Source organism: Alternaria hordeiaustralica (genome assembly GCF_023758085.1).
Source record: "Alternaria hordeiaustralica strain BMP 2776 chromosome Unknown scaffold_21, whole genome shotgun sequence".
NCBI classification, from domain to species: Eukaryota; Fungi; Ascomycota; class Dothideomycetes; order Pleosporales; family Pleosporaceae; genus Alternaria; species Alternaria hordeiaustralica.
The window spans coordinates 355,806-375,817 of record NW_026056793.1 but is presented as its reverse complement, the minus strand read 5'-3'; the positions used below and the strand labels follow the sequence as shown (position 1 = coordinate 375,817).

General features: G+C 52.7%; 6 protein-coding genes across 6 annotated transcripts; 2 read left to right on the top strand and 4 right to left on the bottom strand.

Annotated features, from left to right (window-relative positions):
• Positions 1-5,610: 5,610 nt before the first annotated feature.
• J4E84_008426 (uncharacterized protein) lies at positions 5,611-8,468 on the bottom strand (the record flags this gene model as incomplete). The annotated part of the gene is made up of 2 exons (XM_049390999.1): positions 5,611-6,655; positions 7,876-8,468. The coding sequence occupies 2 exons, from the start codon at positions 8,466-8,468 to the stop codon at positions 5,611-5,613; spliced, it is 1,638 nt and encodes a 545-aa protein (XP_049241341.1).
• A 423-nt stretch (positions 8,469-8,891) lies between these two features.
• Positions 8,892-10,043, bottom strand: J4E84_008425 (uncharacterized protein; the record flags this gene model as incomplete). The annotated part of the gene is made up of 1 exon (XM_049390998.1): positions 8,892-10,043. The coding sequence occupies one exon, from the start codon at positions 10,041-10,043 to the stop codon at positions 8,892-8,894; it is 1,152 nt and encodes a 383-aa protein (XP_049241340.1).
• Positions 10,044-10,751: 708 nt separating this feature from the next.
• J4E84_008424 (uncharacterized protein) lies at positions 10,752-11,840 on the bottom strand (the record flags this gene model as incomplete). Its single annotated transcript, XM_049390997.1, has 3 exons — positions 10,752-11,450; positions 11,623-11,629; positions 11,833-11,840. 3 exons carry the CDS (start codon positions 11,838-11,840, stop codon positions 10,752-10,754), a joined length of 714 nt encoding a protein of 237 aa, XP_049241339.1.
• A 961-nt stretch (positions 11,841-12,801) lies between these two features.
• J4E84_008423 (uncharacterized protein) lies at positions 12,802-14,832 on the top strand (the record flags this gene model as incomplete). Its single annotated transcript, XM_049390996.1, has 2 exons — positions 12,802-14,574; positions 14,632-14,832. 2 exons carry the CDS (start codon positions 12,802-12,804, stop codon positions 14,830-14,832), a joined length of 1,974 nt encoding a protein of 657 aa, XP_049241338.1.
• A 55-nt stretch (positions 14,833-14,887) lies between these two features.
• Positions 14,888-16,431, bottom strand: J4E84_008422 (uncharacterized protein; the record flags this gene model as incomplete). The annotated part of the gene is made up of 3 exons (XM_049390995.1): positions 14,888-15,874; positions 15,927-16,295; positions 16,345-16,431. The coding sequence occupies 3 exons, from the start codon at positions 16,429-16,431 to the stop codon at positions 14,888-14,890; spliced, it is 1,443 nt and encodes a 480-aa protein (XP_049241337.1).
• Positions 16,432-17,182: 751 nt separating this feature from the next.
• J4E84_008421 (uncharacterized protein) lies at positions 17,183-19,947 on the top strand (the record flags this gene model as incomplete). The annotated part of the gene is made up of 3 exons (XM_049390994.1): positions 17,183-18,180; positions 18,228-18,734; positions 19,644-19,947. The coding sequence occupies 3 exons, from the start codon at positions 17,183-17,185 to the stop codon at positions 19,945-19,947; spliced, it is 1,809 nt and encodes a 602-aa protein (XP_049241336.1).
• Between the last annotated feature and the right edge of the window lie 65 nt (positions 19,948-20,012).

Here is a 20,012-nt window from a genome sequence, read left to right as displayed (position 1 = left end):
GAGACCCGCTTCATCTACCATCCTTCACCACGACGCCCTCAACGATCGACTACACATGACCGGATCTTTGATGCTTATGGTGTCTCCTCTGCGGAAGGCCTTGACATACTGGATGTCATATGTTGCAGAAATTGGGAATGGCCCGCTGCTCGCTCTGCGTTATCGCAGTGCGAGTGGATAACCTGGATGTTAGTTATAGGATGATAAATGCACACCAATGTGGACTAACTAGCAAAAGAATATATAGCTCTCGCCGCAGATCCATCTGCATCTGAAGAGAACACCCCAACATCCAGACCACAAGTCACCAAGATGAAGTTCACCTTCGCCCTCATCGCTCTCTTCACCACCGCAACCCTCGCCGCCCCTCCCCTGTACGACGTCCCTACCTCTAGCGATGTCGAACCCTCAAGCGACGCCATGCCCAGAGGGTTAGGGTTTATTCCTACCCCTTGCTTCTACTGCGGTGTCAGATATCACGAATGCATGGACGTACGTACTTTCTCCTCTCCCCATCAACTTTTCCACACGCTTGTACATCGCTAACCCAACCCCAAACAGAGATACGTGAACAGCTATAACTGGGAATTGGACAGGCCAACCGATATCCCTCAGTTCTACGAGAGTCAGGCGAAATGCGTAGAGTTGATGGAGAATCATTACGGTCCGTGTGTTCGGCGTCAGTGTAAGGTGACTTTCGATAAATTCGGGGAGCCGCATTGGCATCATCATGCGTAGGGGCGTGGGGTGGCTGGTCAGAGAACGAGAGATTATCGGGTATCCATTCGCGAATTGTTATGGATGTCTTAGGGGCACTGCGGATGTGTAACGATTGGGTTTGGTAGGATGCGCGATTGCCTCAAGAGAACATCTCTCCTGCGATTACATCTCGGTGATTAGAAGTATCCTTGTCATCATCCATCAATAATAAATCTCCATCAGACTGCAATCTACAGTGGTACTAAATGCGGATCCACTTCGTTGTCACGAGAGCAGCGTCCCTGTGATACGAATGGGGTCCTCGAACGCGAAACTCTGGCACCAACGGTAATCAGCAAACGAGGTGGACAAAGACCAGCATTCATAACTGTTGAGACGAGACTCCACACCAATGATGTATGCTCCACGGCGAGTTCTTGTTGAGCACCAATGACGCTACCACTACGTGTGAGTGCCAATGCAGATACTCCAGCATGCTCGCCTAGAGACACAGCATATACAATGCGTGCATACTCAAAAGTCGAATTGTCGTCTTCCCTCCCTTCAACTCGACACCAACACTACCACCCGGCCCATCTTCAAACCCTCCACAAGACCCATCTACCACATCTTTGTCAACATGAAGATCACCACCATCATCATCGCAGCACTCAGCACCGCCGCTCTCGCCTCAGAAAGCCAATTCGAATTCTCGCACTCGTGCGACACCTGCCGTGAAATGTATCAAGGATGCATGGCCGTAAGTCCTCCAGTTCCAACACAAACTTACCCAGTCACTGACATAACTCACAGGATCGTTGCCCTTCGTTCATATTCAACGAGGAGTGCTCGTTGCAGTGCCAAACTTATGTGTGCAAATCAGGCACAATTGGCGATTGGTGTGCAAACTGGTGTGCCCAGTATGATTACTTGAACTGTCATGGATGGATTGAGAAACCTAAGCACCCAAAACCCACCTTCCTCGTTCCGCCCGGGGAATGATCATCCAACCGTTACGGGAAATTGAGACCAGGTCGACGGGGTGGAGCGGTAACCGGAATGGGGTGAAGTACTTTCGCGATGCCTTGTGCTGACAGTCTCGTGGTATATGGAAGTGCTAGATTGGTTGTGACGACGATGCGCTTTGATGGCTGGTCAAGCAGAAGATATGAGGCTTGGGTTACGTTGCACCGAGCAAATGCCATTCCCGATTAAGGAGTTGTTTCAGTCTTTTTTCCTCCATCGGCTCATAGAGTAATGGTACTGCTTTTCTCTAATCAAGAAGCTTCTGCTGTCCACGCACGAAACCGCCACTATCCGGTAGCTCAGAGATCCCGTTACTGACAACGCATTTGCCAATACCTATGGCCAATCTCAGGTGAGAGAAATTGGCAGGGCACAGACCTTCGACTCTCGGCTTTGCAGCAACTCCAGAAGCTGCGAAGTAGCTGCCGCTCCCTCACCGCGCGTTATCTAGGTATCTCTCACTCACCACGGGTCGCCGCTCCCTCACCGCGAGTTACGCAGCTACCCATCTAGGGACCTGGAGCTCCGCTTCTCCCTGCTCTCCCCACGGGTATATAATCCCGCCCATCCTCCCTCTCTCCTCTTCTCTTCTCCATCGACAATCAAACACGCAAATCACTCAACGTCCACCTCACCACAAGACAAAATCCATCAACCACAACAACCCAACAACATCAACCCACTCGCAAGCATGAAGCTCTCCCTCCTCATCATGGCAGCCGCCTCCACCATCGTCCTCGCCGGCGGCGGCAAGAAGGAAGAATCCGTTCTGTGCAAGAAGTGCGACATCTACAGCCTTGAACACTGCGAGAAAGTAAGTTGTCACAGCCCCGAGCCCGTGTTCTTTGGTGCTCAGCCCAGAAACTAAGTTCAATAGGACGTCTGCAAGGACAAACTCAACGACCGCAAGCAGAAAGACTTTGAATGGTATATGTGCGTGAACGACTGTAACCGCCAGGACATCTGCAAGTACGTACCTGCAGGCGAGACAGTTGCTTGCGGCGATGAGTGCACTCCTCATGCTATCTGCTCCACTACCTAGGTGCCAATGCCGTTTAGGATATCTATCTCGGGTATCACGGTAGTGGATGAACATCAGTGAGGCATGCAAGGCAACGGGTAGCATGGAGGCTGGGATGAGAACTTGTCTTGGCTGAATGCCTGTCATCATTGCGGATATGGGAAACTGAACATGGACGAGGCTTGGTGGAATGATACATCCTTGGTAACTTTACCTAAAGATGAATGTCAACCGCACACTTATGCATACTGAAATCCTGAATGTGAATGTGAATGTACCTGAGCAAAAGTGACGCGTCTAGAAGATCCTCTCCTCGCCTGACACGACCCTTCTGGTGTTTCTCCACTATGAGGACTTTGGCGGCGTTCAGATAAGCGCAACCCATTCCTAACTTCCTTCACTTTTCCTCAATCTCCCGCCTGTCTGCGTTCGACGCTGCTGGTCATGCATTCCGATACATCCACAGCTACGTCGCCGATAGTCGAAAGTGAAGGCATTCATTCCAAGGTTGTTACCGTGGTCAGCTGACGTGACCCACATGCAACTCGAAGTCCAGAGCCGATGCTAATGGAACGCGTCGAGAGTGAGGAAATGGGAAACAGCTGACTTCGTGTTATACAGTGCCCACGAGCTTGGGTAAGTTCCAACACCCGGAGTGAATGAATGAAGATACGAACAGATCCACAGTGTTGGGATGTCTTTTGTTGTTTTATCAAGATCGCCTCCAAATCTCATGTTGCTTTTCATGATATATTCAGCCGTCAAGTAGGAAGCTGCACAGTGAGCTTCTGAGTTGTCGTGTTCATCTATATGTTACGTCATCCTTACATGTAGCCGTCCTTACGTGTAATTTCTTTTCCCTTACATGTAGTAATCCTTAAATGTGGTTCTACATTCTTGAGGCTATCCTTACATGTGATTGTTGGAATATGTGCTCATGAGTAATACAATCATGCATTAACGCCCCTGACATAAACGCGTGAAATGCCTCGCCCATGCGCAAATTCCACAACATTTCTCCCCACATTAATCTGTATCAACACCTACATTCTTTCATTACCATGTTGGAATATCGATACCTAGAACACCACCCAAGGTGCATATAAACCCACGATGCGCTGCCCCAAGAACACTCCTCTCTCCATCCACCATCGACACAATCTCCTCAACCACACACCAAACCAACCCACACCCACCCACCAACAATGAAGTACACCACCCCCCTCCTGCTCTTCATCGCGGCCCTTACCACCGCCAACCCCGTCACCTCCCCCTCCGCCAACGCCATTTCCTCTGCAAACCCGCTCGTCGCCCGCGACCCCATCTGCGACAAGTGCAACAAGGAGTTCGAGGACTGCCAGAAGGTACGGCCCCCTTTCCCCATCTCTTCCAGCGTGATTTGAACTAACGTGTTGGGTGGAAATAGACTTGGGTCTGTTGGATCAATCCGAGGATGTGTATCATTACTTGCCACAACGACGTTTGCCGTAACGACGCTGCGTGCAGGGAGCACTGTGGGTGGAAGTGCCCTTAGACTGGGGTTTGGGAGTGTTGGAGGCCATTGGCTCTAGGTTATTCTTGTTGGAAGAGGAATGAGACTAAGGCTTGTTAGCAAGGATGAAGTCCGAGGAAGCGGGATGTGGTGGATAGAGATCCTCAAATGTTGTTGTTGGGATATGTACTCATCCTTACCTACTACAGTTATCAACGCCCCTGACATGAAATCGCGTGAAAGGGCTCACTAGCCGTGCAACAATTTTACATTCTTACCCCACTGATCGTATCAAGCCTCTCATTCTTTCACTCTCAACATCCGTATATCGCCACGCAGATCAGTACTTCAGGTGATCCGCGAAGGTGCTTCAACCCGTTCGGCTGCCTAACCTGACTCTTTCAGCCCCGGGTATATATAAACCCCCAATCCACTGCTTCAAAAAAAAGTCCTTCTCCTCATCCACGCTCAACCCAATCCCCCCAACAACACAGCACCCCCCACCCACCTACCAACAATGCACTTCACAACCCCCCTCATCCTCGCCTTCGCGGCCCTCACCACAGCCACCCCCATCACCAACCCCGACGCCAGCCCCATCGCCGCCCCCATCGCCTTCCCCCAAGAGACCTTACCGCCCGTCCAAGTCCCCACCTGCGACCAGTGCAAAGACAACTTCGAGCACTGCCTTCGTGTAAGTTCGATTACCCTTTTCCCCAATCCCCACAATCCGCCGGGGAAGTATTGAACTAACTCGGGTGATTAATGATAATAGTCTTGGCCCTGCTGGTTCAACCCAGCTACTTGCGATACTACTTGCCGCGCTGATACTTGCAAGGCGAGCAACTACTTCTGCCGGGATAAGTGTGGGTGGAAGTGTCCTTAGGCTGGCTGGCGAGTCTGCGAGGCCGCTGGGAAGGGGCTGCTCTTAAGGTGGATTCGAAAAAGGTTCAGTCTAAGATGTTCGTCCGTGTTAGGCGGCGTATGGCGATGGAGTGACCTTTGTGATATGGGTATGGTTCATATCTTGGTCTCTTGATAAAAGGATGGCTGCTGCAGTTGGTAGATCTTTATCGAGGAATAAAACCAAGTCTTGTCAGCGAGATGAAACCATCGAGTGATAGTGCGTGCCAAATCCGATGACAAAATCTTAACCATATACACCGCGAGGCTTATACCTGTCGCACTACCCAGAGTCAGACGTAAATCACTCATGAACATCGAGCTCGAACCTGAGAAAATGGTAGAGCGAGTCTAGGTTCGCAAAGTGTTATCGTGTAGCCCGGTATCCGAGCTGGTTAGTGGTAATCTGGTCTGTCATACATGGCAAATCCGCAGACAGCAGAGCACCTAATATCATAACATCTTAAATTCACGTCCCCGTCCCCGTCCCCCCTTTCTTCCCTCCCCTTAAAAGCGGTAACCTAACCCTTCCAAAAACCATCCCCCCACCCCTCTGCATCTGTGCCACCGCATCCCCAAGTAACACCCGTATCGCCCCTTCCAGCCTCTTATCCTTCTTCCGCCGCATCCACAACAGCACTATACCCAGTATAAACACATCAACAGCGATGTGCTTGAAGCACGCCCACACCCATCTCCACACGCCTCTGAAAAGCTGATAGTGTACTGAATGAGCGAAAAGTCTTCTTGCTTCTAATTGTTCGCGTAGTGCCGCGACCTCCGCCGTCATCTTCATGAGCGATTGCTCAACGCGTTTCCTCCATTTCTGGTCTGCGACTGATTCTTTCGGGGAGCTGTCTTTCGCTACGCCGGCACCGGTTCCAGCAGCGGGGGCGGGTGTGCCGCCGAAACCGGGTATGGGCATCTGAATCGGTTTGCCCAGAACACCCATACCTCTATTCCGTGGCGCGGGTGTGGGCGTCTGGATAGGTATAGGTTCTGCGCGGATCAACTGCTGCAAATCGGTTTGTACGCCTGCGTCTTCGAGTTCGGGGGCGTTGTCGTCGTCGTCGGGGTAGGATGTAGGGTTATATTGACTATCAGGGGCGTCGACGAAGACCTCGCCTTCACGCTCGATTTCCGCTTCTTCTTCCTCGAGCTCTTCTTCGGATTGCGACATTGGTGATTTTACGCGGAGGGGTACGGCGCGGCGTTCGGGCTCGTTTCGAGGGCGGTCCAGGTCGTTGCTGATGTTCATGGCTGCGCGGCCGCTTTGGCCTAGTTCGTGCTGGGAGTAGCCGGGGGTTATGTGGTCGGAGGTACGTAGCGGCGAGGAGGAGGATGAGGAGGGCACGTTGGATTTGACTTGGTCCCAGACGAATTCTAGCTCCGCGACTAGTTCGCGGGAGTCGGGCGAGGGTGAGGCGTACTTGTGCATGGTGTCGATGAGGGTGGTGATGTAGCGGCGTTTGGCTTCGGTGCGGGAGAGGCCGTTCTGCTGTTTCCAAGCGTCCCTGGGAACGTCAGGTCCTGTTCATGTATGCCATGTATGCATTCCAATAGAGGTGTGAATGGTGCTATGCGCCAAGTGACATACCATTTCTCCCGTGCTCGTTGCGACTGGTCATCATTGCCTCTTGGACATTCCATTATACCGTCGACATCGCCCTCTGATTTGGTCAGCTCTGGTCGTAGCACAGTCCCCCTCCGCATCATTTCCCTCGAGGCAACGTACCCATGGCCTGCTTATATAGTCCATACAAGCGTAACCTGGTCGCAGACGGCGGTTTCTGCGACCCCGTCCGTATCTTATTGACGGTATTGAGCGCATGGCTAAAGACTCGATCTATATTCACCTCTATTAGCAAAAGTCCCTTCCATCCCATCTCACCCCAGATAAACCTACCAACCGAGTCCGACATTACGAGCGTGGATATCGCGCCCCCATAAACGGGGAGCGGCGCATTGATTGGTGTGGCGGTGCGTAAGAGTGCCTCGATAACAGGCACAAGGTATTCAGCCAGGCAGGAGCAAAAGACAAGGTAAAGTAGAACGGCGCAATGGATGGCGGACGGCGTGCATGATGCGATGACAATGCGGAGCCGTGTGGAGATGGCATTCGTTGTCGCGCGACCCTGGCGCTTTGGCCTCGGCTCTTCCGGAGCGGGCGCGCTTGCCATGTGGCAGTGCGGTCTGCCGCTGTTTCACGTGTCAACACACTTTGATTGGATTCACCGCACTTTGCTGTCTTGCTGATGTACTGTAACATTCTATCGTCCTTTTTTTCACGAATCATATCAAATGCGATAACAGCCTTACAATTGTTTGTGGCTGGAGCAGGGATCTGGTCGACAGATCGGGCAATGTTTTCCGCACGCGATTCCTGGACGAGATGAGATACATTGCGACGCAAGACTCGCTGACTCCCCGTGGCTCCTATTCACATCTGTCTCAAGTCTGAAATTACATCTCACAACAGCGTCTACCAGTTTGCTACCACTGGCTGCACGTCGCTCGTGAACGACCATACGCCCTGGGAGTTGACAGCATGAACAATCGCCTTCCTCGCTACATCCTGTCTACGCGTGGTAGTCGCAATCTGAGTCGAGGTTCCCTGGCATGACTATTAGTATCGCCCTTCGAAGACGCTTGACATCTGAACGAACTCACCTGTACGCGGGCACCCCTCACGTTCGTGTAGGGATTCCCAACTTCATCCGTACCAGTCGGATACTCCACAATGACGGAATACGCAGTCGCGCTGGATACCGGCGACCAGCTGACCTGGAAATCTCCGGCATCATTGCTCCTGCGCAGAGATACGCCTGCAACCTTTGCCGGACGCGAGACACCACTAACAGCGCGTATCTGCCCCGTTGTATAGCACCCATTTGACGTGCCAGAGGTGGTGTAGAACCGCCATGAGACAGGTGCCTGGCCGTTCTTACAAACACTGCTGAACTCGTGCACAGCTGTGAACGCCGAGTTTCCAGGATACTTAGTGAGGAAGTTGTTGCCAAGGTAGGGGTAGAAGGTATCGCTGACACCGAAGCTGTCGAAGTCGCGAAAGGGCTTCAATTCAGTGCGGCTTCCATCGGCGTATATGGCTTCGAATGCCCATTGCACTCCTACGTATCGGTCTTTGTTGAAGGTGAGTTGCGCAGTGCAGCTACCGAGGTTAAAGGCCTTGTAGTTGCTGGGAGCTACACTGCCGGTATACGGGTAGCTCCAGGATGTACTGCATTGCTGACGCGGTTCGAGAACAAGAGGCGATGCTGTGGTAGCGGTCGCTAGGAGCGTGGAAAGAGTTGCGAGAGAGAGCTTCATGATGGTCCTAACCAAACAAAGTGAACAACTATGGACACGTCAACTCGGAAAACAAGCGCCCTAAATACCACTCCTCCTCCACCCTCCCAATTGACATCACCAGCGGGTCCAATGCACCAAAACTCTACTTATACAACTAGACAAGTCTTGGATACTACATCACCCGCCCACGAGGAGCGCAACCCGCCATTTCATATAGCAGCCAAGACGGGCGTGTACAACTTTCAAGAGAATCCAAGGCGGACGGAGACAACACCCATGGGGGTATGCGGTTTAGCTGGTGATCATCTGCGGGCCGCGAGAAGCCTAGCTTTCTTGGCGCTGCAGGTCAATCTTCGTATTTGGTCTTGAGGCTTGGGGCTAGGCTGGGGTGATCTACATTCGGTACATGGGGGACTGAGACCATTTCTTGCTTCGACGTCTTCAATCCATCTCCCCCATCCTCTGCTTCTCCGTTCCACCTTCCCATTTCTCGATCATCTCAGGGAAACACTGCTTCAACAGCACATCTCCATACCCCTCAAATCTCGCTTCGACGTCCTTCAAAACCTCCACAACACTCCCCTCCCCCTTCATCACACCAACAGATCCCAGTTTCACGCCATCGACCTGTGGCACGCGCGGCATAGCAACGATAGCAAGGTTACTGATAGTACCACAGAACATGATAATCAGCATAGCAATCGCTGCATTATCTGAGAGCTGGGTGTACAGGAGTGCTTGGCTCAAGAAAGCGCCGGCGATGAGGATGATGGGTGATACACAGGGGTTTGAGGCGTTGGTGGATGTTGCGTGATGTGTGGTCATGCTTGCATCGTTGGTCGACGCCGTTGAGGAGGGCTGGATGATGTAGATGCGGCTGGGTGGGGAGTCGGTGTCGCGCATGAGTGCGTACGCGCTGTTCCGACTACGGTGGGTAAAGGAAGCGTTTTTCTGAGCAGTCCAGACGGGTAGGCTGGCTGTAGCTTCGATAAGCAAGATTGATATGCTGAGCAGCAGGAGTGGTGAGAGATCGCCGTAGTAGAACCAGAATGCGCCGGCAAGACAGAATTGGAGGATTGCGGTCATCAAGCTACCGCTCTGGAGTAAGTTCCTGAGGGAAGTGGAAGCGGAGGATATACCAGTGGGTTGGAGGATCTCGACGACAACCTCGCTATCCTGGTCAAACTTGTCATCGATGCTGGGCGGAACAGAGCGGGTTTCCAAACCGCGGAGTAGCCTCGCAACAGCAAACTCCTTGTTCGACCGTCTATTCCCCGTCTTCATGTCCAGGACCTGCACATCGCACTCCGGTTTCGGCATCACATCACCACTGCTAGACGTGACTGACGACAAGAGTGACAAGCTATAAGCCAGCCACCCGAAACCGAAACATGGAGACTCTGTCTTCGACATCGCAGTCGTGACAGCAAATGTCTTCTGAATGATTTCAGGGCCGAGTAGCGTGAGGACGATCGCCAGAGGTGGTATGCGTCCGGAGTCGCCGTCGCGGTGCTCGGATCCAGGGCCAGTGGGACTGAGGTAATAGGTTCCGACGTAGAGACCGATATAAGCGATGAGAATTGGGAACGACATCTTGACGTTGGAGGCACGGGTGTTGGTACTCGGGAGAGCTTTGATGTATGGGCAAGTGGCGGTGCACTTTTCGAGATCGATATTTGCCATGATTTTCTTCGCGGCTTCCGGGATTCGCGAATGGTTTTGTGACAAGTGTAATTTTGGGACTCTTGGTGAGAAAAGACCGATGGTTGGTGCGGAAAGTTGGGTTGTGCGCTCGCTCGGGGATTATCTGTAATTCGGAGAGCGACGGTGATTTGGTGAGAGTGAAGGCGTTCACCCAATGTCACCCGCGACGCTGTGAATATCTCTCCAGAACGATTCAATCTGTCGCTGGAGGTCGTTGAATGAGAAGAGCTTTCGCGTCTTGTTTTGAAATCAACATGATGACCAGGACATCGCGCGATCCAATCGGGGCAGGTGCGAGGCAGGAGCAAACGACACAGAACGCACGTGCGTCAGTGACTGCCGGGCGCGGTTGGACGAGGCTCACTGTGACGCAGCGGATAATTGCAGCAAATGTTTCTGAACGATTTCAGTGTCGCACTGTCACATGTCGGTGCAAGTGTGATTGCGTTGTAGCGGCGTGGCCCTATGGACATGCTTCAGTCTCGTGAGTTTAGCGGCCGCTCGCACCAATGGTAGACCCGTGAACGTATCCATCGAAACCCGTTCGAAGTCTTCGTAGGCCAGCATGTCTGATATCTCTGTGGTGAGCCTCGAAAGCTAAAGGCCTCTACTGTGTGACCACCCAAATTTCGCGATCCCACCACCCCAACACGACCAGAGGTCAACATTGCCGTCAAAGCCGCTTTCAACGAATTTGAGTGAGCGGATTTTGGCCTGGTGCGTGCTGCCTGGATCAATCTCCTTGACAGATTTCCCCGTCCAGATGTTGCTAATCCGGATCACTGTGCCCTCCGTTGTGTCTTGGGCTGCTGCTAGAAGTCCGAGTCTGGGGTGAACATCGATGTCCAGTTCCAGCTCGTCTCTGTTCAGGTGGGCAAAGGTCATGACTGGCTGCGACCAATTCTTGAAAGCTTTGTGGTTGAGCTTGCGGCGTTTGTGACTATCGCGATGAGTCGGATACAGATTCTGAAAGTACTCCTCGTTGTAGTGATGGTTGTCGTAATCGAACGTCTTTCGCGATGAGTTCCGAGATAAGCGAGGTGCGCGAATGTCGTATAGGAAAAGCGTGTCGTTAAGCCCAGAGCATATCAACCTAGTCTCCTCGTCGGCACGCTTGAGCTTTGAGATAGGCGCGGGATGTGTCAAGACGTGACTTGAGCCCCCTGATCTTGTGTCGTATAGTCGAATGGTTCCATCTCGACAGCCGAGCGCGACAGTAGTGTACGATATCCACTCCAAGGCTAGAAGATCCGATTCAAGTGACTTTACTACAGCTTGAGAGTCCCACGCACCTTCCTGTGAGCGAGTGAATAGCAGCATCGAACTTGAGGCTGCAACTGCGAGGTGCTCGGTCCATGTCGCTGCGACACTGTTTGCAAGACCTGGGGATGCCGTGAACGTAGTTGGTCTGGCAGCAGCCCCCCAAATAGCTGAACAGTCTTTCGGTGTAAATTTTTGCCCTACGTACTGTATCACTAGGGGTCAGCGCGAGAGTCTCGGAAGATGCAAAAGTCTTGCAACGTGACCGAAACGACGTCGGAGTGGGCAGAAAAGGCTCGTCTCTTCTGGGTTGTGCTACATCCGCTGGCTAACTCAAATCATTCGCTCTGAATGGAACATAGGCCTTCATCATCGAGGAGACTACGTGCTTGAGATTACAAGTTTGTGGAAGACTTACAGGATCATCGCGTCCCGGGTCGCTGAGCCATACTTCTGGCGGTCGATCAGACCCATATGTCGTTACCGCAAGCGCGCCGGTCGCCGGTAGAAAGGACAACGAGGAGACTGTAGATGTCGTTCGCGTTACCTCTTCTCGTGGATACCACGAGTAGATACTCTTTAGTGAAGACGACTTGGGTATGGAATAGTAATCCTCTGATGGGACGCTGGGACTCCTGCGATCTGCAGTCTGCCTGTGCACACTGTTCTCACCTTGGACTGTGTATATCGTGTGATGTACTGGGTCTTTGGCAAAGAGTCGGAGTCCACATGCAGGTAGCACCTTTTCGGGACGTTCTTGAATGCCGGCTGCGCATGCGTCAGGCCAAAGACCGTGGACATAGCGTGACCGTCTTCTAAGGCCGATTTCCCTATCGATGTTTGTCTGGGCGAAGCTGTTCGTGTTGCGCCTGACGACCCGCTCCTTTTTAAGCTTATTGGAATGCGCGAGGGCGACATTCTGGATGCGCTCTTTTCTTTCTGTCTTTTTGATGTTTGCTGAGGAGTATTTGAGATTTGATCCCTGAGCTGCGGTTTGGTTTTGGATCCGGAAATATTTCTTCTTCTCTGCGTCCCAGAAGTAGCCTGGGATTGGCTGGCCGTTCATCCTGCGATCGTGATAGTGTGGAGGCCAGCTTTCGTCTCAAATATTAAGGAGTGAAGGTTCGCGTTGCTGAATGAAGGATGTGCTGATTGGCGGAGATGTCGACGCGTCCGCGATTTAGCAGAAGAGAAACGCGCGAGTCAGGTACCGCGACGTTCTGATCTTTTCACGACTCCCTTATCGATAAGCCCGCTCGTCCGAGGCATGACGCCACTGCCCCATAACGTTCACATCACACTGATCAGCATCGAATGCGCCCATATGTGCCGCCATCTTCCCCTCATCGCCCCTTCCTCCTACACCACTTGATACCCTTAGCAGCTCATGCTTCGAATTTCCACTGCGCTGCAGCCTACTAGGAAAGCGATATCGTCGACGAAATACATCTGCAAGAACCCCTTCCACACTTTTATGCGCCTCAACCAAGTCATGGCGCACCTCGATATCCCACAGACAGCGAGCAGCTCGACCAATGAACTGCAGACGCTGCAGTCGCTTCCCAAATCGAACGTCTTCACATCCAACCTTCCCGCCGATGACGCGTTCCCCAGACCGAAAGATTCGCACGATGCGCCACGGCAGATGCTCGGACCGCGCATGGTCAAGGGAGCACTATACACATACGTTCGACCCGACTCACAGGGAGAGCCAGAGCTGTTAGCTGTCAGCCAGCGAGCAATGCAGGATATTGGCTTGAAGGAAGAGGAGGCCAAGACGGATGAATTCAAGGAAGTCGTCGCTGGAAAGAAGATCTTGACATGGGATGAGTCAAACCCAGAGGCTGGTATATACCCCTGGGCACAATGCTATGGAGGCTACCAGTTCGGACAATGGGCAGGCCAACTTGGTGATGGGCGCGCCATCTCACTGTTCGAGTCTACCAACCCAGCGACCGGAACACGATACGAGATCCAATTGAAGGGCGCTGGACGGACACCCTACTCCCGCTTTGCTGATGGCCGCGCAGTACTGCGATCTTCTATCCGAGAGTTCGTCGTTTCGGAATACCTCAATGCCATTGGCATCCCCAGTACAAGAGCGCTGGCGCTCACCCTGAACAATGGCAGTAAGGTCATGCGCGAACGCACAGAACCCGGAGCCATCGTCACACGATTCGCGCAGAGTTGGATCCGCTTCGGAACCTTCGACCTCCAACGCATCCGCGGAGACAGGAAAACCCTCCGCACAATCGCAGACTACACAGCCGAGCACGTCTACGGCGGCTGGGACAAGCTCCCCTCGAAGCTCCCCGCCGGCGAAGCTAAAGAAGTCCACAACCAGACCTCCACCGGCATCCCCAAAGAAACCGTCGAAGGCGAGAACGAAGGCGAAGAGAACCGCTACGTCCGCCTCTACCGCGCCATCCTCCGCCGCAACGCCGAAACCGTCGCAAAATGGCAAGCCTACGGCTTCATGAACGGCGTCCTAAACACAGACAACACCTCCATCCTCGGTCTATCCATCGACTTCGGTCCCTTTGCCTTCCTTGACACCTTCGACCCCACCTACACGCCCAACCACGACGACCACATGCTGCGTTACAGCTACCGCAACCAACCCACCATCATCTGGTGGAACCTCGTCCGTCTCGGTGAAGCCCTCGGCGAGCTCATGGGCGCCGGCAGCAAAGTCGACGAAGCCCAATTCGTCGAAAAAGGCGTAACAGAAGAAGAAGCAGACGGCATAGTCAAATGCGGCGAATCCGCCATCGACCGCGCAGGCGAGGAGTACAAAGCCGTTTTCCTCGCTGAGTACCGGCGTCTCATGACGCTTCGTCTTGGACTCAAAACGCAGAAGGAGAGTGATTTCGAGGATCTGATGTCTGAGTTGTTGGATACGCTGCAGATGTATGAGTTGGATTTCCACCACGCGTTCAGGCGGTTGGGGAATGTTAAGTTGAGTGAAGTGGAGACGGAGGATCAGAGGAAAGATGTTGCGGGCAGGTTCTTCCGTAGGAACGACGCGCCGAGACAGGAGAGCGATGGGCGGGAGCGCATTGGGAAGTGGTTGGAGAAATGGTCGCAGAGGGTGAAGGAGGATTGGGGGGAGGGGATGGATGCGGAGAGGAAGGTTGCTATGGATAAGGTTAATCCTAATGTAAGTCGCACTACACTTACTCACACGGATGGGAGTTTGTTACTAACGATACGACAGTTCATCCCCCGCTCCTGGATCCTAGACGAACTGATCGAGCGCGTCGAAAAGAAACACGAACGCGACATCCTACCTCAGATCATGAAACTCGCGCTTAACCCCTTCCAGGAAAGCTGGGAATGGAACGCAGAGGAGGAAGAGAGGTTCTGTGGTGATGTACCGAAGTACAAGGGTATGTTGCAGTGTAGCTGTAGTTCTTAGACGTCCTCTACATACACTTGGACAGGAGTTGGAGTGTACAAAATGGATTGAAGGCCTAGTCTACACCACCAACAAGATATTCGCCTACTTCCAGATTCACGCTTCGGCCCAGTGCGCGTGCATATTCCCAACCAAAGTTTACGCGCCATCGTCCTCCGCCTTCTAGTGCGTCATTACTTCCTGCTCCTCCGGCTCTTACAAGCAGTCTCATGCTCGTCAATGTAGCTATTTGTGTGTATAAATCCGCTACCTGCGGTACCGTTCCTTCAAGCAGCGCTCTGAATATCGCCAATAACCTGTCCAAAGTAAACGGGCTGGGCGTCAACAAATGTCGACTGATCTTCCGATGCTTAGCTCCTGTGCGCTTGCCCGTGACGCTGAAAGACGCAGCACTGGGTGCGCGCCGCTTGTTCTTCCGCTTATCGGTGTGCTTCATGAAGTATGTGACGTCGGTTCGTGAGGGGTTGTAGGACGCTAGGTACGCGGCGAGGAGGATGTGGGTTGTGAAGTATGGAAGGGTGTGCGCCGTCATGTTCGCTGGCTTCTTCTTGCTTGGCGTCGCTGGTGTGATGCCTGCCGGTGCTGCCTCTTTGATCGGTTCGGCGGTATCCGAGATGATTCGGTCGAGCACGGAGTCTTCAAGCTGGAACAGATGCCGTCTATTCACCATCAACCGCGAGAAGTCTCTTGTGCCGAACTGTCCTGATACCACAGGCTCGACGAACGGACGCCAGAGGCGCATTGCGCAGCTCTTGAAGCTTATCAAATCTCGTCCGGTGTGTTTCGCGAGGGAATCGTAGACGGCTTGGATGAAGCGGCCCCAGAGCCACTGGTCGTCTTCGGCTGCGAGATCGGGTGTGTAGTCTGGGAATTGTTCTAGGGAGGGCGGTTCGAGGAAGATCTTTGGTGGGTTGGCGCCGAGAATTGTGAGGAGTTCGCTGCGCGCGTAGGATGGGAAGTGCAGGAAGGAGGTCGATGATGAGTGGAGAACGGAGGGCGTGAGGGGGAGGGTCGTTGTGAGGATGAGGGAGAGGTTTGGTATCTGTTCGTACTATTAGTAACCTATGCCTTGATCTGTATGATGCATAACATACCATCTCTCCTAGCCTCCCAAGCGCAGCAATCAGAGTTCCACCCCCTTCCCTCAGTTTATCCACCGCATCGAGCACCAAGACAAACTTTCCCCTGCCCGTCAACAGCTTTTCCATGTTGACGCATAGCGCGCTTAGATTCTCTGTACGCGCGTAGGGTCTCCTATCAATCTTCTCGTCGTTAAACTCGTCCAGTGCATCCAGACTAGCTGCGACGATGCGCTCCAGGAGATGCCGCGCGGTTATGCATTCGCGAACGTTGATGATCGTGTGCTGTATGCGAGATAGATGGAAGAAGGAGCGCAATATCGAGGATTTGCCAGTTGCTGTGAGGCCATGGATGTTCAGGAAGGGTGGAGAGGGGAGATGCGCCTAGGTTGCTGTTAGTACAATGACCCTGAAGTCTGAGAGGTGTACGAACGCTATAGAGGGCTGCCAGGTGGTGTATTTGCTGATCACGGCATTGGAACTCCGCGGTTAGCTGGGCGATGATCTCGTCGGGCAACATTGTCGCGATGTTGTTCTGGATGTTTGTAACCACTGGCGGAAGGTTGAGGGAGTCGCGCTAGCTTGGCGCCGAACGCGAGCGCACGTGCATCGTCCGCGACTTCCAACTCCATGCTTCCACTCACATCCTCCGTCGTCATATCGCATACAAGGTAATGTACTCGACGCTCGCTTCCGCAAAGAAGGTCCGATCCATCTGCACGTAGATTGATCAACGAATGACAGCGCCGCCTCTACGTCACCCCGCGTATCGCCATGGGGGACGGCAAGTCCGCTGCCTGCAGCAGCAATGTGGCACAGCCTCGCCTCACATGCTCACTTGATCTGAGATGCGATGAACCCCGCACCTCGTCTTCCTCCTCGCACTGATCGCAGTACACTGAACATCATTCAAAGCTCACATGGAGACAGCTGCAAGCATCATAGCAGTGGTCCAACTGTGCGAGACGGTAATCAAGTATATCATTGCTGTTTCTGGAGCCAAACACGAGAAACAGCGCCTTCGTACACAGATACGAGACTGCAGTAGCTTGCTCAACAAGTTGCAAGATGAAACGAATGACCCTGAGAATGCCGAGGAATGGGAGAGAATCTTGAACCTACTTTCGACTCCGCTTGCGCACCTTCAAGATGCACTGCGTCTAGCAGCCGCTGCGTTGTCCCCACGAGATGGGTTGCGTGAGAATCTGCGGTGGCCATTCAAAGAGAAGGATGTCGAAAAAATGATTGAGGCAATAGAGTCTGGGATGTCGATGGTGACTCTTGCTCTCAATTACACCACAACATCGTTACTTGTCAAGATTAGCGCTTGCTCAAAGCGCAATGAAAAGCATCTCGCCGACCTGAAGAGTGCTTTGGATTCAAGCATCCGGGAAACCCACCTGACGCTGCGGAGCATCAACGGTGAGCTGGAATCTATCCAAACGACCCAAAATGACGTTCGAGGAAGAGTCGAGGAGCTGCATGGGCGTCAGGATATGGAGGAAGCTTTGAGGAAACGTCAACGCATCCTTGACTGGCTCACACCCATCGACCACGCTTCAGAGCAGCGGGACGCCATCAGTCGGCGGCAAAAAGGTACCGGTGAATGGCTGCTGCGCTCACAGACCTACCAAGACTGGCTCAGTACCGACAGTCGTACCTTGTTCTGCCCTGGTATTCCAGGTGCTGGCAAAACGGTCTTCGCGTCAATCATCAACGCTGATCTTTGGGAGCGTTATCATGATGACCCTACGGTTGGCTTGGCTCATCTTTTCTGCAACTACCGGCGTCATAACGAGCAGACATTAGAAGCCCTACTATCAGGTCTACTGAAACAGCTTGTCCAACATCAAGTTCCGTTACCAGAGTGCGTCACCAGTCTTTACGACACACAACAAAAAGGGGCTTCGGATCGGATCGAAGCTACTACGGAGGCTCTCAGGTCAGCAATGGCAACATACTCACGAGTATTCATCGTACTAGATGCTCTCGACGAATGCTCTACATCTCAAGGCTGCCGCACAAGGCTGCTGTCAAGTATCCAGAACTTGCAAAAGCATGGTCACATCAACATACTTGCCACATCTCGATTCATACCAGAGATCACCGAGAAGTTCAAAACAGCCTGTGAGCTGGAAATTCAAGCAGACAGCAACGACGTGCGAGAATACCTCTCTGACAATATATATCGCCTACCAGGTTTTGTGCAAGATAATGTCAGCTTGCAGGAAGAAGTTGTGTCCAAGATCGTTGAGGCAGTGCGCGGAATGTATGTCGCTTCCTCCTAGGGTTCTAGATCCACTAATGAGTCGTCAGGTTTCTCTTAGCCAAGTTGCACCTTGATTCTCTGATCGGGAAAAGATCCGCGAAAAAGGTGAAACTCGCCTTGAACGAACTTGCTACTGGATCTGATGCTTACGACTCTGCGTATGATTCTGCCGTGAAAAGAATCAACGGCCAAGTCCCTGACCAGGCGGAGCTCGCCAAGCAAGCATTGGCGTTTCTTACCTGCGCCCGAGCATCAGTCTCTACAGAAGCGCTAAGAGACGCTCTGGCCGTGGAGATTGGTGAACCGGATATGGACCAAGAAAACTACCCAGACATCGAAGACGTGTTAGCTTCGTGTCTTGGTTTAGTTACAGTAGACGAGGATTGTGGAATCATCCGACTCGTCCACTACACGACACAAGAGTACCTTCAGCGCACCTTGGATCGATGGTTTCCGGATGCGCAAGCCATGATAGCAAGTACCTGCGTCTCCTACCTATCTTTAGATCGATACGCCGACCTCAACAACTTGGACCCCTCAGAAGACTGTGAATGGTACATATACTCGGCACGTCATTGGATCGACCACGCTCGCCTTGCGCCGTCAAGTCTGACACAAGTGGTCAGCTTTCTCACGCGGCAAGCCAATGTCATCAAGAGTTTCTTCTATACATACCCATGGGTATCAGCAAAACACGTCTTCGAACGAGAACATGTTGTGACTCAACATCCTCACGTCACTGGGCTTCATGTAGCGGTTATGTCTCAGCTAGAAGCTACTACTGCGGCGCTGCTCCAGCAAGGTTTCGATGTACATGCAAGAGATAGGCTAGGTCGAACCCCTCTAATCGTTGCTGCACAACCCGGACGCGAAGCTATCGTAGAGCTCTTACTCAAGTATGACTCCTCTCTGGACTTGAAGACAGACAATTTCGACGATACCGATAGTCAGGATTATGATGCCATCCATCCAGGGTCAACTGCGTTGCACTTCGCGTCGAGGAACGGGTCTGTCAGCACTGTCAGAGCTCTCCTCGCTCATGGTGCCACGGTGGACTCGAAAGACGCTAGAAATGCAACGCCTCTACATCATGCTATCATAAATGGCCAGACAGAGGTTGTAAGGGTGTTAATCAACGCCAACGCTAACTTGTCATCGACTGTCTGGTCAGCGACATACCGGTTTCTGCGGCAAGATGGATTCAAGGGTTACTTGGAACCCCTGTCGCGAAAGACACTACTGGCGACAGCAGTCGAATCCGAGTCCGTCGAAATGGTTAGTTTACTCATTGAGGCTGGGGTAGACGTCAATGAGCACGGGGACCATTGCGCACCAGCCTTAATCCACGCCGTGTCCCGACTACAGGGCACTGCAATGGTTGAAGTATTACTCAAAGCTGGTGCGAATCCCAACCTCACCGGCTGGCGAGGGGCATCACCACTCATGGAAGCATGTGGGCGTAGGTACCGGTTCGATCGTATTGATGTTGCCAAACTCTTGCTTGACGCAGGAGCCGAGATCAATCACACCACAGCAGACTTTCCCATTCGGTCCGCGTTAGCAGGCGCCCATTGGGAAGGAAAACCTAAGATTATACAGTATCTTGTCGAACGCGGTGCCGACCTAAAGCTTGGGCTGCGTTACGATACACTAACGACCTACACGCATAAAAAAGCACCAAGACAATACTACATGTCGGACGAATACGTCCAAGAGCAAATGTTAAAGTACCCACTTGGTGGCCCTGTTAGTAATGGCAGCACTTAGCTCTTGTTATGGTCGTATTCCCCGTCGACGGCTAAGAAGATCAACGAGAAGGCACCATCTGCTCC